At 37.4% G+C, this 16,894-nt stretch overlaps 1 protein-coding gene across 1 annotated transcript in view; it reads left to right on the forward strand.

Annotated features, from left to right (window-relative positions):
* ERP44 (endoplasmic reticulum protein 44) overlaps positions 1 to 7,798 on the forward strand; it is a 95,174-nt gene extending 87,376 nt beyond the window's left edge. The window contains exons 11-12 of the mRNA XM_047829969.1: positions 5,343 to 5,445; positions 7,576 to 7,798. Coding sequence (XP_047685925.1) covers positions 5,343 to 5,445; positions 7,576 to 7,677 — 205 coding nt within the window. The 3' untranslated portion in view covers positions 7,678 to 7,798. The remainder of the gene's footprint in view (positions 1 to 5,342; positions 5,446 to 7,575) is intronic.
* The last annotated feature ends 9,096 nt before the right edge of the window (positions 7,799 to 16,894 follow it).

A 16,894-nucleotide genomic window follows, 5' to 3' on the forward strand; every position in this document is an offset into this window, starting at 1 on the left:
ACGTATGTACAAGAAAGCTCCTAGAACTAATGGATGATTTCAGCAGGACACAAAGTCACCTTTTAAAAAATCACTTTTATTTCTATATATATATATGTTAACAATGAACATTAGGAAATCACAAAACGTTTTAAAGTACCATTCATAATAGCTCCAAAAGCAAAAACAAATAAAAATAAAAATAAAAACTGCCTAAATATACGCCTAGCAAAATATATGTAGGATCTGTTTGCTGAAAACTACAAAACACTGATCAAAGATGACCAAAATAAATGAAGAAATACTGTGTGGATTAGAAGACTTAATACTGTTTAGATGTGAATTCTCCTCAAATTGACCTATGGATTTAATTCAATTTCAATCAAAATCTAACTAGATTTTTTTATAGATGTAGCTGATTCCAAAATATACATCGAAAGCTAAAATGAGAATAACTGAAACAAAATTCAAAAAGAAACAAAGCTAAAGGACTCAAAATACCCGACTTTGAGACCTAATTACTATATAGCTAAAATATTTAAAACAGCCTCATATTTGGTGAAAAAAATAGGCATGTATTGCTGTAGAATAGAATGGAAAGTCTAGAAATAGGCACACATTGATTTTCTTTAAGATGCAAAGATAATTTAGTGGAAAGGCTAATCTTTTCAATAAATGGTGCTGTCCCACCTGAACGTCTTCATACCATAAAAAAATAACTTCTATAAAAAAATTAACTCAGGGACACCTGGGTAGTTCAGTCAGTTAAGTGTCCGCCTCTTGATTTCAGCTCAGGTCATAATCTCATGATTGGTGAGATCAAGCCCTGCATCAGGCTCTGCACGGACAGCATGAAGCCTGCTTGGGATTCTCTATCTCTGCCCCCCCCCCTCTCTTTTTCTCTCTCTCTCAAAATAAATAATAAACTTTAAAAAAATTAACTCAGAATTGATTGTAGACCTGAATGTGAAAGGTAAAACTGTGGAACTCTTAGAAGTAAATGTAGAAGAAACTCTTTCTGTCCTAAGGTTAGATAAAGAGCTCTTAGTACACCCAAAGCACCATGCCCCCCACCAAAAAAAATTCATAAATTGGCTTTCATCAAATTAAACACTTTTGCTCCATAAAGGATATTGTTTGTAAAGAAGGTAAACAAATGGCAAATAAGCACATGAAGAGGTGCTCAACACCATTATCCATTAGAGAACTGGAAATTAAAACCACATTGAGATCCCATGACACATTTTTTAGAATGGCTGAATTTAAATACTGATATACCAGATGTTTGTGAGGATATGGAGTAGGTGGAACTCAAAAAAATGTTTACTTTGAGAGACAGCGTGCATGCGAGGTCGGGGGATGATGCTGCAGAGAGAGAGGGAGAGACAGTGGGTCCCAAGCAGGCTCGACGATTGGGGAGAGCAGAGCCCAAGGCAGGGCTCGATCTCATGAACCTTAAGGTCATGACCTGAGAGCCAGAATTAGAATTGGACACTTAACCAGCTGAGCCACCCGGGTGCCCCTGGAGCAAGCAAACTCTTACACATTGCAGTTAGGACACTGGACAATTAGGCAGTTTTTTAAAAAAAGTAAACATTTTACACCTTGCATGTGATATACCAGTATTTTTCCTGGAGAAACAAACTCACGTTCACACAAAAACCTGTGTACAAATGTTTGTAGTAGCGTTGTTCAGAATAACCAAAATCTTGAAAGAACCCAAATGCTCTTCAGTGGGTAAAAGGATGACTAAGTATGGTATATCCACTCATTGGAGTAGATATTCAATAAAGGAACAAATAGTTGTATACATGCAACAGAATGGAGGAATCTCAAAAGAAGTAAGCTAAATAAAAGAAGCCAGTCTCATGGTTACATGCTGCATGATTCCAAGTACAAGACATTTCAGAAAAGGCAAATTATAGGAACAGAGAACAGATCAGTGGTTGGCAGGAGTCAGGGGGAAGTGGAAGGTCTGACCAAAAAAAGCATGTTGGAATTGTTATGTATCCTATTTGTGGAGATAGTAACTAGATGCTATATGCATATGTTAAAACTCATAGAACTGTAAGCCTAGAAGAGTGAATTCTACTGTATGTAAGGTTTTAAAAAATAAAAATGCTTCTCACTGTGATACATATGTCAAAGTTCATTTAGTGATACTTACCATTTGTGCATTTCCCAGTTTCTAAATTTTGCATCACCTAAAAATAAAAATTGAAAACAAACAGAAAACTGTTTGGAAGGTGGGAAAGAAACACTTAGGTGTTCTAATTAGAAAAACTGTACCCTAAAGTGTGAAAATATAATTGAATTTATTATGGCAAGAATCCATTTATTTTCCTTTTTAGCACATAACCATGTTGTCTGTTTTCTTGACAATATACTGTCGATTCAGTGTTTCTTAATAATGATGGATAGTTTCTAGCCACAAGCTAGATAAGAGCTCTTTTGTAATCTTTTTTTCCTCCCACATCAGTTCAGGTTCATCGTATCTCCCTTGCCTTTGCCTTTTACTCACAATTCTTTCTCTCATCTGTTGACAAGGGGAATCAAGTTAGGAAAAAATCTGTTTTGAGTGTTCTCTATGAATTTGTTATATTTAAGATTTAATTATAAATTATTTTTTGACAAGCAGAAGTTAGTCACATTGTATTGGTTGCGATCATCTTTGGACTTTATAAAATAACAAACTTAACGGGGTTTTGTCTTAAACATTAGAGACCATTTGTGATTCTTTGATTTGAATGGATATATTTTAGCACTTTGCTGTGCATGACAGCATAGTAGATGATGTCATATTAAATTTAAATTGATCTCCTCTCAGTGTTTATCTTTAGCGCCTGTGCAATTTCTTCAGCACCAGAGAACCTTTCAGAGGCATTCTGTCAATACAGCTACCTGACAGTCATTTGTATTTGTAAACTGTGCATTTGACACCTGCTGGTCTCTGTTGCATTGGAGCTGGTGGGGAGCCAAAATGGGTGTACAATGAAGTTATTGGTTGGTACATCTCAGTGGGAGTTATTGAAGGGAAGAAACAACACTTGCAGGACCTCGGGAGAGGATAAAAAGAAACTAGCAGCTATTCTTGGCTACCAAAAAATTGAGTCAATTCTACTGAAGTAAAGTGTTTATGGACCTGCATTGCAATTCTTGTAAGGGATATGAAGAAAGATTTCTGTTTAAAATATGTAATGAATTTTTAAAACACCAATATTTCAGTAAAAGACTGGCAATTCATATAAGGAGAAATATTAATGAAAACAAGGAAAATGCTTACTTTCTGAAAAAATAGAAATTAAAATGCAGGTGTCTTTTATTTGTCAAAGTAGCAAAACAAATTTTAATAAAAAAAACACATTGGCAAGCCTTCAAAAAACAGGTAGGCAAGTAGCAAAAATTGATGTTTTGTAGGTATAATTTGCCTACACTTTATCAAAAGTTCCCTATTAACTCAACAGATTGTCCTCAACTTATGATGGTTTGACTTGGTTTTTTGCGTTACGGTGGTGCAAAATCAATACATTAAGTAGAAAGTGTACTTTGAATTTGGTCTTTTCTCAGGCTAGCGATCTGCACTAAGATACTCTTACGGTGCTGGCGATCAGCAGTGAGCTACACCTCCCAGTAAGCCTTGTGATCCCAGATGTCAACAACTGACACACTTACAGACATTCTGTACCCATACAACCATTGTTTATCACTTTCAGTATAGAATTCAATAATTTATATGAGATTTAAATACTTTGGTACAAAACAGGCTTTGTGTTAGATGATTTTGCTCAAGTAGGGTAATTTAAGTGTTCTGAACACATTTAAGGTAGGCTGGGTATTATTAAATGTGTTCTCCATTTAGGATTTTTCAATTTAGGGTAGGTTTATTGTGCTGTATCCCCCTTGTAAGTCAAGGAAGATCTGTATTCCTGCTTTATTTGCTACAACCCAAGGAAATAATTACAAAGGAAAAGGGTAGGGGCGCCTGGATGGCTCAATCGGTTAAGCCTCTGACTCTCGGTTTCGGCTTAGGTCATGATCTTGTGGTTTCATGAGTTCAAGCCCCACATCAGGCTCTGTGCCAACAGTGCAGGGCCTGCTTGGGATTCTCTCTCCCCCCCCTTCTCACCTCCCCTCTCCCCCTCTCCACGCTGTCTCTGTGTCTCTTAAAAAATTTTTAAAAACAGGAAAAAGGTGGATACATGAATCTGCTTAGCCTTGTAATCTGTTTTGCTACAATGCATGTTTTTGTACTGCAAATTTGCTTATAACGTGACTGGTAATTAGGAAAAGGATGTTAATATAAGTAAGTTGTGTTCACATTATTTTCCTCAGAATGTTTTGAAGCCATCAAAGTTTTATTTTTTATTTTTTTAATCATTAAATATAATGTTTTAGTGGTATACAAAGACGTACGCCCAACCCCAAAAGAGGAGAGGGGACAGTTTTATGACCTTGAGAAGTACTTTGCTTTTCACAATGTTAAGCTATCCAGTGAAGCTGCTGGTGTGGTTGAAGAAGTTGTGAAATTTTCCTTTGTGCTTAAGGAAGAAAAAACTCGAAAAAACTATACCCTGATTTAGATTATTTTGATAAAGTTGGTTCTACTGGCAGTGAATGCCTTCAAAGACTCAGTTAATATCTCAAAAAAGGACTTATAAGTTCCAGGTTAAAACTACAGAGGATCCACCTGGCCGACACAGTGATAGAGGCTGAACAGTGCTAGTAATTTTCTTTTTTCTTTTTGAGGGAGAGCATACTCTCTGGATTGGGCAGGGGACGGGAAGGGGCAGAGGGAGGGAGAGAGAGCATCCTAAGCGTAAGGAGGCTCCATGCCCAGTCCAATAATGCCAGCCTCTATGTCACCACTATGAGATCATGACTTGAACCGAAATCAAGAGCCAGACACTTAACTAACTGAGCCACCCAGGCGCCCCAATACAAAACTACGTAGTTGTAAGTGGTTAGCACCTAACACTATTTTTCCCTTAAGACTTGTTATTTTTAGTGATTCTGCAGAACATGAGCTTTTTTAGTTACATAGATTAAGGAAAATATATAAATGTCCAACAATAAGGGATGGTTAAGTAAGTTTTAGGACAGCATCTTGATGGACTAATGCATCTGTTAAAATAAGCATCGGGAAATTTCTGTGAAACAAGTACAAGAATTAGAACACAAAACAGAGTATCCATATTTCATGATTACACTGTATAAAAATGTTTGCAGTATACCTGGCTTCTGATAGTTATGGTAAAACGATGGGGTTGTAGGTAAAATTTAAATAAAAAATGGGGAAGTTGGTAAAATATAGGTAAGTCCATTTTAACAGTTTAAGCTAAATTTTTATTTTACTTTGGTTTTAGAATTCCTGGAAAACTCAAGCAGTTTGTATTTGACTTACATTCTGGAAAATTGCACAGAGAATTCCATCATGGTCCAGATCCAACCGATATTGCCCCAGGACAGGTAGGACTCTTGTTTCTCAGTGGGAACTCTTTTTTTCTTTTTCAGTTAGCCTTGAAGAGGAACTAACCCTCTTGCACAGGCTTGAGTGTGTGCTTCTGAAAATCTTTATAAAGAAATTCTTAACAGACTGTAGATAATATATAAATTATATTCCTTTCAAAATTAATTTTTAAAATTGTGAAACTTCAGAAAAGTTGCAACGTGGACGGAACTGGAGAGCGTTAATGCTAAGTGAAATAAGCCATACAGAGAAAGACAGATACCATATGGTTTCACTCTTATGTGGATCCTGAGAAAGTTAACAGGAACCCATGGGGGAGGGGAAGGAAAAAAAAAAAAAGAGGTTAGAGTGGGAGAGAGCCAAAGCATAAGAGACTGTTAAAAACTGAGAACAAACTGAGGGTTGATGGGGGGTGGGAGGGAGGGGAGGGTGGGTGATGGGCATTGAGGAGGGCACCTTTTGGGATGAGCACTGGGTGTTATATGGAAACCAATTTGACAATAAATTTCATATATGTAAAAAAAAAAACAACTTAAAAAAACTTAAAAAAAAAAGTTGCAAGAATGGTACAATATAATTTCTTGATAAAGTGGTCTAGAGTACCTCCTTTATGGAATAGGAGTAAAAGGGTTAAATACAGTTGGCTTCAAATACAGAAGTTGGAGGTAAGAATTGGAAGTAGGTGGATCAGTGAAGAAATCCTTGGATTCCATTAACTGGTTAAGTCTTCCTCTGTGGCCCGGAGATTGACCACAATACAAAGAAAATAATGATTTGGTATTCTTGCTAAACCATCCTAAGCACCCTCACCAATATAGTATTCATAATTGCTCAAAACTTAAGGTTTAATGCAGCTTCTCATTTGAGATTTAGAATGCTTCACAGCTATTTATGAAAGTTTTTTATTTGCTTTTTATTGTGAAAATTTGACTATTTCTATGTTTCTGCTTTGTTAGGCACCCCTGAAATTGCATTTTTGATTCATTATTGATTTATATCATGTCTATTACCACAATGATACATAACAAAAGTCACATTTCATATGCCCAGAACTTCACTATTTTGCCCAAGGAACCTCCACATAGAAAAATAAAAGCTAAGTCAATTTTTCTTAAAGAGTCAAATTACGTTCAGTGTCAAGAGTTCCCTGTAAGAATCCAATGATACGCTTTTTCCTTGAAGTCTGAGGTCAGATTTTATTTTGATAATTAAACAACTGTAGAAGCAAACGGTTTGTTGGCAATAACCCAAAGGCAATTATTTTCCTCAGGAAAGTAAGCCTGCTTAATATTTTATCAGATTAGGAAAAGATGTTACTTACCATTATTGTATACTTCTCCATTAGACAGTGAACCTACATTTTATAGTAATATAAGTATGGCTTAAACCAAACATATATCTCAGTAAAAATATAAATAAAAAAGGTATTGGAGAAGGGGAACATGACAAAATAAAATGGGAACTTTGCAGCTGTTGCTTTCCCAATTTAACGGGAATGAGTCCGTATCCAGAGTGTGTAACACAGGCATTATATGCCTCGGTTAACTACAGGGGATATTAAAACAAGGACTACATGTTTGTTCTTGAGGAGCTCATAATGTGGAGATAAAGGATAGTCTTAGATATCTGAAATTCTTAGAAGTCACACTTACAGTTCCACTGTGTATTTTTGTCTACTGTTGGTGCACAAGTATGGAGTATTTTCCTTCTTATGTCATCTAATTTCTGGCATCCAGGTAATTGTTAAAAGCTCTATGAACAGAGTGGGTGCCTTTAATCCTCTTAGTGGTCATTTGTAGGACAGAAGGGTTTGGGACATAGTCACAGCCGTGCGGCCTCTCCAGAATATTCTAGGAAAGCCCCTAGGTGGCAGGTATTGTGTTTCCTTCCAGTACACCCCAAGAACTGTCAACAGGTCCACAGTTAAGGGCTGTGTGGCACCCTTGCCCTGGGGAATCTGATGAGTAAGGGCATTTGAAATGGGGAAAGTAAGATTTCAAGCTTAACTCTGGTACATAGTGATTATTGAGCAAATAATTACAAAACAACTACCATTCATCTACTCTTATTAAAATAGTGTAATTCCATAAAATATATTGCTATACAATGTTTTATTCTTTCTCTTGTAGCAAGTCCAAGATGTAGCAAGCAGTCCACCTGAGAGCTCCTTCCAGAAATTAGCACCCAGCGAATATAGGTATACTTTATTGAGGGATCGAGATGAGCTTTAAAAACTTGAAAAACGATTTGCAAGCCTTTCAAACAGCAGCATCAACTTACGTGGTGGAAATAGTAAACCTATATTTTCATAATTCTATGTGTATTTTTATTTTGAATAAACTGAAAGAAGTTTTGGGTTTTTAATTTTTTTTTCTCCCCCTGACTCAAAATGCATTGTCATTTAATATAGCCTCTTTTTAAAAATCTGTTAGGGATAAAAAATAATAATAAAAATAAAAACCAGAGGCCTATCTTTGCTTTAAATCTGTCCTGTAAAATTTTTATAAATCAAGTGAAAGGTGACATCGCCAGAAACATACCGTGAACTCGCACTACTAGGTTAGGGAGGACTTAGGGATGTTTCCTGTGTGGTATGTGCTTTTCTTTACATATGATCAGTTCTGTTGGTATTTCATTATCACATTTCTCAAAGCTAAGAGGGTCTATATTCTGGATACGGGGAGGGGAATAAATGAAAATTTTTACACTGTGTACTGTGTTTTACTGATTGGTCGGATATTGCTTATGAAAATTCCATAGTGGTATTTTTTGGATTCTTAATATGTAACTTAAACATACTATGAAGAGGAGGAGAGCCATAAGCCAGAACATTTGGCAGGAACTGTCCTTACAAATTAAGAAAAAGAAAATGAAAAGTGTTATTAAATTTCTATGTGTTTGTCTAACAAAATGGCATATGGATGGCATTTAAAACTTTGAATTATACCTAAATCTGAGCTACTAGTGGAGCAGGCAGGTTACCACTGTTGAACCAGATCCCTTTTAAGGCTCCTCCTATCGTGACATGTTCATTTCCAAAGACAAAAACCAGCAGAGAAATTGTACTTCAATAATTCTAACCACCTTCTATCTTGTAGAGTCTTGTTCTGGATGTATAGATCAAAAACAAAGACAATAAGGCACATATGTTTTTAATTTTTTCCATTGTAAAATTGTTAGAGGACCTCCCCACTCTAGATTCCCTGATTTCCCAGGCCTGCAGTGTATAGTCAAATGGGTCCCTGTGCCAGGCCTCAATACTGCTAGGGAACAAAACCAGAGGGAGAGGCCCCTCAGTGTCATATCAGGAAGCCCAATGCCAGAGGACAGGTTCAAAATTGGCTTTCCTCTGGGCCTGGGTTGGTGCTATAGGCCAAGAGTCATTTTATACTTGGAGTCTAAGTCAATCCCAGTTTGGGGAAAGATTATTTTTAAGCTTACAAGGCTGACATGTGCCATTATATGTAGTGTGTAATATATGTAACATCTTCCAATTCTTTTAAAATAAAGTGAATATTTATAATGCATATTTAATGATTGTTATTTTAAAAAAGCCTAGAATTCCTAGTTATGCATGACTTATCTATCATTTCATTCAGAATAGTAAATGTTAATAAGCTGATAAGGGGCATGTTTAGTATATCTTACCAGGTTGTTAACTAGAAAAGCAGGACAGAGCTTCCTCAAGGTCGTGTCTTAGTTCTGTTCAATTCCTTGCTTTTAATCAGTACCTTTGAAATCAAATTTGTAGCCTTCAGGTCAGAGAACAGACCAAATCTAAGGCAGTGAGAATGAAAATTCATAAACATTCAACAAGGCAGCACACAACACCGAAAGCAGCATATGCAGCTAACTGGAATAAATTTATAATCCTGTAATTAGCTTTAAAAATATTGTAAATAAAAGATAACACTCAAATATTGGATTGCAGAGAGCTGACTTAAGAGTAGTTCTTAGGAGAAAGGCCTCAAGGAACACATGTTCAATGTGATCGAATATAACTGAATGGCTGTTAAAAAAGATTTGAGGCTGCATTATTTACCTTTTATGTGTATTGGGACTCAAATGTCTATTGAATGAGGGAGAGGCAAAGTGATGTTCGATAAGTTTTGTACCCCTTAAGGGCTGAACATTCATCAGGACTTGGTGACCAATTTTATTTAAAAGGAAAAAAAAAATGCAAAACACCAAAATGCATTAGGGAAAATAAGTTTTTGCCATAGGGCTAGTGCATGGGGTGGGGAAGGGGGGAGAGTGCTGTGGCTAAGAAAATGAGAAAGGAAGTTCAAGAATGGGAGCTGATTGTGTGGGGCCTTGAATGCCAAGCTAAAGGGTTTGTGCTAGATCTTATGGGCAGTAGAGATGCACTAACAAATTTTAAGCCAGAAGTATGCTCATATTCAAGTTTGAGAGGGAATACTGTGGCAGCAGGTCTAGATACAATAAAATGGGCCACTGCAGGAGAGAGATAGCCTGAACTAAGAGTGATGGCAGAGATAGGAACAGATCTAATAGATGGCAAACATGTAGATTCCACAGGGATTTGTCACCAGCTGGATGTACAGAGAGAACTTGCAGGAATCTAGAACTCACAACTTACCCATCTTCCCATCTGAACTCTGCGTCAGAGGATATTACATTTATCGAATCGACTTTGGGCCTGAGGCTCCTCAGCTGGGGAAGGGAGGGGGGAGGATCCAAGACTAAAGAATGGCTGAGTCGCAAAACCAGAAAACTAGAAGCAGTCCCTTCTTCTTGTCAACCTGCTACCTTTTCAAGTTTTTCAAAAATTGGTCTAGTACTGAGGGGGACCATAAAAGGATGAAAATTTCCTTTAGAGGAAATTCTAAACATTTTTTAAATAGTTAAATGAACGTAGAGAGGAAGATAGAGAATAGGCATCTAAGCATCTCCTAGAGCTCCAGGATGACGTTGCCAAAGGTCACATACAAAAGAAGGAAAAACTGGCATGATAAAGGCCAAAAAGAGTGAAATATAAAAGTGTTTTGAAATATTAAATCTCAGGATGAGCTTAAATTTGCAGAAAGTGCTAAAGTTGCCAAGAAGCCATTAAAAAAAGAGAAAAACCTGGGGGCAAAAAGAATAGATGAGTTTAATGGATTAATAATCAAGAAAAGCAGAATAACTCACTATTTTTCTCTGATGAGATATAGGCTAGCAGGGCCAAACTAAAATGACATAAACAAAAAAGCAAAAATGAGAAATAAAAACAATCTTGCCACCTTAACTAAAAAATGTCAGGGCTCTTAAGACCAAACTTCAGTGTCCCAAAGAGCTGCTGGAAGTTACAAGTGCTTTCTTTTAGCAACTACTGGAGATTTTTGAGAAATCATGCAGAATGTATAGGTGATAGAAGACTGGAAATGAATAGTATTACAGTTTTCAAAATAATTGTAGTTAAATGGCTTTAGCTATTTTTCTAAATAAAACATCTCATTGAACCAAACAAATGTTTAAATAGTCTATATTTGGAGAAAAGATTTAAAAAGGTGATAAGAAAACAGTAGCCAATTTTTAAGCCCAATATTTACAGACCCTGAAGACACTAAGTTGTTTCAGAACTTAAATTGTTTTACGCTGATGACAACTGTTTTATGTGTTCATTAAAACAGGTTGGATAGGACCTCTGCTCGGCCACTGTTTTTTAGCTGTGTTTGAATTTTTGTATGTATTTCCAAGTAATAAAACTATATTTATAAAATATTTCTATATTTTAGACTTCTTACTAATTCAATTTGTCATAAATATCATAGTGTGAACATTTTACTCTGAATCCAGATGACCAGTAACAAGCTTTTCCAGTTTTAATGTTATTTTTTATGTTACTTAATTGTACTTGAATCGGAATGAGAAGATACATGAATCCATATGCTGACAGCTCAAGCCTGGCCTTTAGTTGAAGTGTCAAAGCTCCCTCTCACAGAGCACACTGGGGAGGACTGGCCTGCCCTTAGGCTTTGGAGAGGAAGAGGAAAAGTGCAGCTTACAAACTGCTTTTCTAAAATGTCCTCTTCTCTCCTCCTCCCCACTACCTTGCCTAATAAATTCTTTCTATGCATCCTCCAATGCCCGGGACAGTTCTCACCCACTGTGGTCCCACAAACCTTTGTTTATGTATTTTAGAATACCCAGTCTAGTACACACTGTTGGAAGTACATGTATCCCTTTGTCTTATCACCATGTGAATGCCATGAAGGCAGGAACTCATGTCTTTGTATTCCCAGCAACCTGGAGCACTGTAAGATCAGTAATTCTATGGTGAAAAAAAAAAAAAAAGCCAAATTCCATAATAAATGAACAAAGGACAAGAAAACATCATAACTAGAATGCACTCTGCCAAGAGAATTAATAGCAGCTGTCCTTTTTCTCTATTAATATCTTACTGTAATAGCAAAGCATTGCTAGGTATTGCTAACCTGTTGTTTCCCAGGTCTGGGCCACTCAGGTAAAAGACCATGTACTTGCCTATCTTGTGCTATGTCTCATATTACTTACTGGGGTGGGTGATAGGAAGCTGTATGGCCACTCTTGATGCCATGTGTAAAGTTGCACATGCCATAGGGAGGATCAGATCAGTCTTGGAAGCCTGGTACTGTGACTGTTTTCTTGCCGTAACCACTGCCCAAGAGGGCATCCCTAGCTGTCACACAGAGAGGGAAATAGAACAGGGCATTTATTCTGACTTATCAGTTCTTCCTATCTTCATAATGAGCATGACTTTCTGATTTAACACACTGCTTAACAGTCTATTTCAGAATTTTTCTAGATTGTAAAGTAAATTACCTGGTCTGTGGCTTCTGAAATAGAACTTTACCTCTTAAATTTTAGAATTTTGCCTAAGTTCAGTGTTCTGGCACCTTTTCTATTTTCTGGTTCCCCCAAGATTACTGGTAGTACTTTATAATCACATCCACAGTTCCCACAAACCTTAGGAGGATGTTTTTTAAAATCTAAGCCTAGAAACAACAAATTATTTAAAAAAAATTTTTTTTCAACGTTTATTTATTTTTGGGACAGAGAGAGACAGAGCATGAACGGGGGAGGGGCAGAGAAAGAGGGAGACACAGAATCGGAAACAGGCTCCAGGCTCCGAGCCAGCCCAGAGCCTGACGCGGGGCTCGAACTCCCGGACCGCGAGATCGTGACCTGGCTGAAGTCGGACGCTCAACCGACTGTGCCACCCAGGTGCCCCAACAACAAATTATTTTAAAAGTTTTTTTTTTTTTGAGGGGGAGGGAGGGAATAACCTTGCACTTATTTTCATTGCCTTTATTAATAGGGTGACCATGTAAGTTTATCATCCAAACCAGGACATGTGAGAGTGAAAGGAAGGACTAGTAATAATTTCACCATGACAACAGATGCAAATCAAGACTGTCCCAGGTAAACTGGGATGTATCATCACCCTATCATGTTTGGATATCATTCTTATCAGAGATGAAAAAGATTTATTCCCAACCAGTCACCTGTCATCATTATGCCACATTCTTTTTTTTTTTTTTTTTTTTTTTTTTGGTATCTATTTATTTTTGAGAGAGAGAGTGAGAGCAGGGGAGGGGCAGAGAGAGAGGGAGACACAGAATCTGAAGCAGGCTCCAGGCTCTGAGCTGTCAGCACAGAGCCTGATGCGAGGCTCCAACTCATAAACCGTGAGATCATGACCTGAACCGAAGTCAGATGCTTAACCAACTGACTGAGCCACCCAGGTGCCCACACCATATTCTTTTTTTAGAAAGTCCTTTTAAGAATTCCTGGTATTTCCATCAAGTTTCCACTCATTTTAGGTGGCTCCCTAACACTATTCTTACAGGTCCATGATACTTTTTCATTCATGTGTTGTTCCTTTAAACTTTGGTTAAAAATAACAATTACAATAACACTTGCCACTTACATTTGTGCAGTTATGATGAGCCAAGCTCCATTCTAGGCACTTAAGATGTACTAATACTTTTAATCTTCATGACCACCCTGTAGGATAGGCAAGGTATCAACAGGGAAGGGGAGATTCAAGAAGGGAAGGCTAAAGAAGTCCCAAGTTGTTGACCTTCACTCTAACCCAAATAACAGGCCACTGTTATGAACAATAAAACCTAGGGAGGAAAGAAAGGGAGTTAATGTCAATGGGGAATTAGTAAGTGCCAAGCACTTTATTCCTTTTCTTCCCTATCAACTCACTGAGAGGCTGTTTGGTGGGTAAAGTACAAGAACTTGGGTATTAGAGACCTTGGTCAAAATCCTGTCACATGCCTACCTCTTTTCAGTTCTGCCCTTTTTGAATTCCAATCTCTGCCTCACAGCAATTAAAATCTTGCTTCTACTTTGTCTCAATACTAGGCCATCAGATTATAAATCCTTCTTGGGTGCCTACTATTCTGACCCCATCAATCCTACGGTAAGAAAGAAGATAAACCCAACTTTTCTACACCATTTCTTCAGTGATTCAGGTCCTATATCCTAAGTCATGACTTTTAATTAGAAAAATAGAAACACCTTTACCTCCAAATTCTGAAATTTTCAGTTCATGGCTCCCACGTGCTGGAGGTATTTTCCAGATTTCTTCTGTTGCATCCCTCATTCCTATGTTAATATACAAAAGTGGTACTGAGCAAAGGTTTGAAAGGTCTTGGAAGGCTTTTTCACATTTCCATACATATCCCTGAAAGATGGAGCAGCACACGTACTAGGAGCCCATCATTTGTCATCTGGAAGTCACTACTGGTGTGTGTGTGTGTGTGTGTATCATTTCTTCCTTCTCATCACTGTATTTCATGCCATGAAATACTCCAAGAAGCAGGTGATAAAGTCCCTGCCCTGAAAGCAGCTTACAGTCTAGTTGAGGAGATCCAACAACCACGGACAATAGATGTTTACAACTATGAAGTTGTAGAACATCGCAGAATTAGCCCCAAGTGAAAATGGGAGCCAATGAACTGCAGTGATCAAGAAATAGAGATGGAAAACTGGACCATGAAAGTCTTGGACAGTCAAAGGTAAATCTCGTGACTATTTCTCAGTGGGTTTTCAATAAATATTTATGGAATGAATAGCAGGACAGGAAGAAAGCAGGCATTCAATATGAAGCAGGGGATCTCACAGCAGAGAGGCAAGAAAGCACAAATCACTTCTTGCATGTGGGAAAGAAAAGCAAATAGGCTGCATACACTGAGAACCCTGGCAAAGGTGAGGTTTATTACCAACTTCACTGGCCAGGAAGGCAAAACGAGGAACTCTGAGGGTTGTAACAGTCTTGATCTGAATCAAGGCAACCCATTGATTCCTTTAAACAAAGAATTATTAAGTTAAAAACACATATAATACCACCCTCTCTGTATTTCCATCCTACCAGCTTCATCGCTCACATTTAACTCCTTGGTTTTCTGTAAGCACACTATGCTCTTTCATGTTTTCAGCCTTACGTACATGCAATTCCTCTGCCACCTCAAAGGCCACAACTCTGTCTTCAGTCAGGCATATCTTTCCTGCAGGTACTGTTCAGGTAACACATGTCCCACCAAGCCTTTCCTGTTTCCAGGCAGAGCAAATCACTCCGTCTTAACTTTGTTCATTCCTCTTTTAAGGTACTTACCATGTGTTACTGTGACTTCTTGCTTTATGTATCTGAATTCATTAGCCAGAATGGTTCACAAGGGTAGATTCTACAGGTCTAATATTTTTCTATATATGGCCCTGGTACTCAACACATAACAGGCATTCAGTCCAATCTTTGTTGAATGAATTTTATTGCATGTTTCCTTATACAAGCACCACTCAACAACATAATGAATTCAGTAAGCTTTACAGAATTTGTAGAAATTCTCACCATTGGGCCTTTTCTTGTGCTGACCCTTGCTAACATCAAGGGTTTAACAATAAAATGGAAACTATGTTTAGGAGATTTAATAAAACCCAGGTAAACATCTTTTTAATGATTAACCATAATACAAGAAAATCTCAAGTACTTGAGAAATGTATGAATAACATGTACTCTTGAGTTGTTTTTCTCAAATATTTATTAGTCAAGTTTCTCAAAGGAGCTGGACAATGGTCCATTCAAGCCTGGAGTATCTATGTTGCTGAAGAAAAACCCCCCGCTTTGGCTATGACATACACAGGCAACAGGACTGACATTGTTTTGGAGGTTAAGAAACGGAATATAATTCCTTCTGGGGGGACAAAAGGTTTTCCTTAAGAAACAACTTTTGGGCTAACTAGTTCTGTAAAATGTAGTATTACAGAAATTATTTCCGTCTGGACAAATGTAAACAGTTTATTGCCAGTTTGTAACTTCACAGAAAAACTTTAAAATCATTTTTGTGAAATGTCTGATTCTCAGTGGCATTGTCAGATGGGGAGTAGCTGAGTTTGAAGAGATAAAGCTGGGGCCGGAATATGGCAAGCTGTGAATGCCAACCGAAGGGGTCTGAACTTTATCAAGTATTCAGTGGAGCCACTGACAATCAGCAGAAAAATGGAAGACGGACCTAGTTCTCACTCTTGTGGCAGTGATGTGAGGAATGGCTTAAAGTTGGGGAAAATGAGGTAGGGGGTGTATGGAAATACAGTTTTTTACTAGAGTGATGACCATGAATATATTTATAAGTAGATGCAACTAACATTCAAAGTAGAATTGACAAGACTCAGTAAGTGGCTATATATAAAGAATGCAGAGAGTCAAGTTACTAACCCCTAAGGTTTATGGTTGGCGAATCCCTGGCTGGAGCAGAAGGCAGGCACCCCTGAGAAAAAGCTTACTATGCAAGAGACAAAGCCAAAACTAGCCTCTGATCTCCTGATTCCCCACCCAATTTCCTTTTCACTATTGCTATTGCCTGATTTGGAATGTTAAAGCTGGTCTGAAAGTCCATAAGCCTCAGCAGGCAACTTAATATGACATAACAAAACCTCAGTTAAATTACTTTGAGGATTTTTTTTCTTAGACCTTGGTTATAATTCTAGCTGTGGTGCTAACTAGCTTTGATCTTGGGTAAATCATTTGCCTCTGACACCTTTTTACATTTTTATTCAATTTATTTCTTTTGTTAAATTTGCACATATTTTTTATCTCCAAAAATAAATAATTTCTTCGAGGGTGGCAATGTGGATAACATATGGACATTTTGCCACTGATTGTTTATAATACCCAAGAAGTTTCTCTGTAAAATGGTGTCAAATTAATGAATATAAATAGTGAGAACCACTTGCTAGAAACAAAACGAAGTGTTGTTTAAAAACACAAACAGAACCTCAATTGTTTACATTATCTTAGGCTACTGGGGAAGCTTTCCTACCTTTTATGAGTCCTCTGACTACTTACGAACATTGTCTAACATTCATAAGTACCTGAGAGCCAAAGCCATGTTATGCTTGATTACAAGAGAAGAACATGTCCATTTCACAGGAGAACCTTTTTCCCAAGCTTTTCATCAT

Source organism: Prionailurus viverrinus, chromosome D4, assembly GCF_022837055.1.
Source record: "Prionailurus viverrinus isolate Anna chromosome D4, UM_Priviv_1.0, whole genome shotgun sequence".
NCBI classification, from domain to species: domain Eukaryota; kingdom Metazoa; phylum Chordata; class Mammalia; order Carnivora; family Felidae; genus Prionailurus; species Prionailurus viverrinus.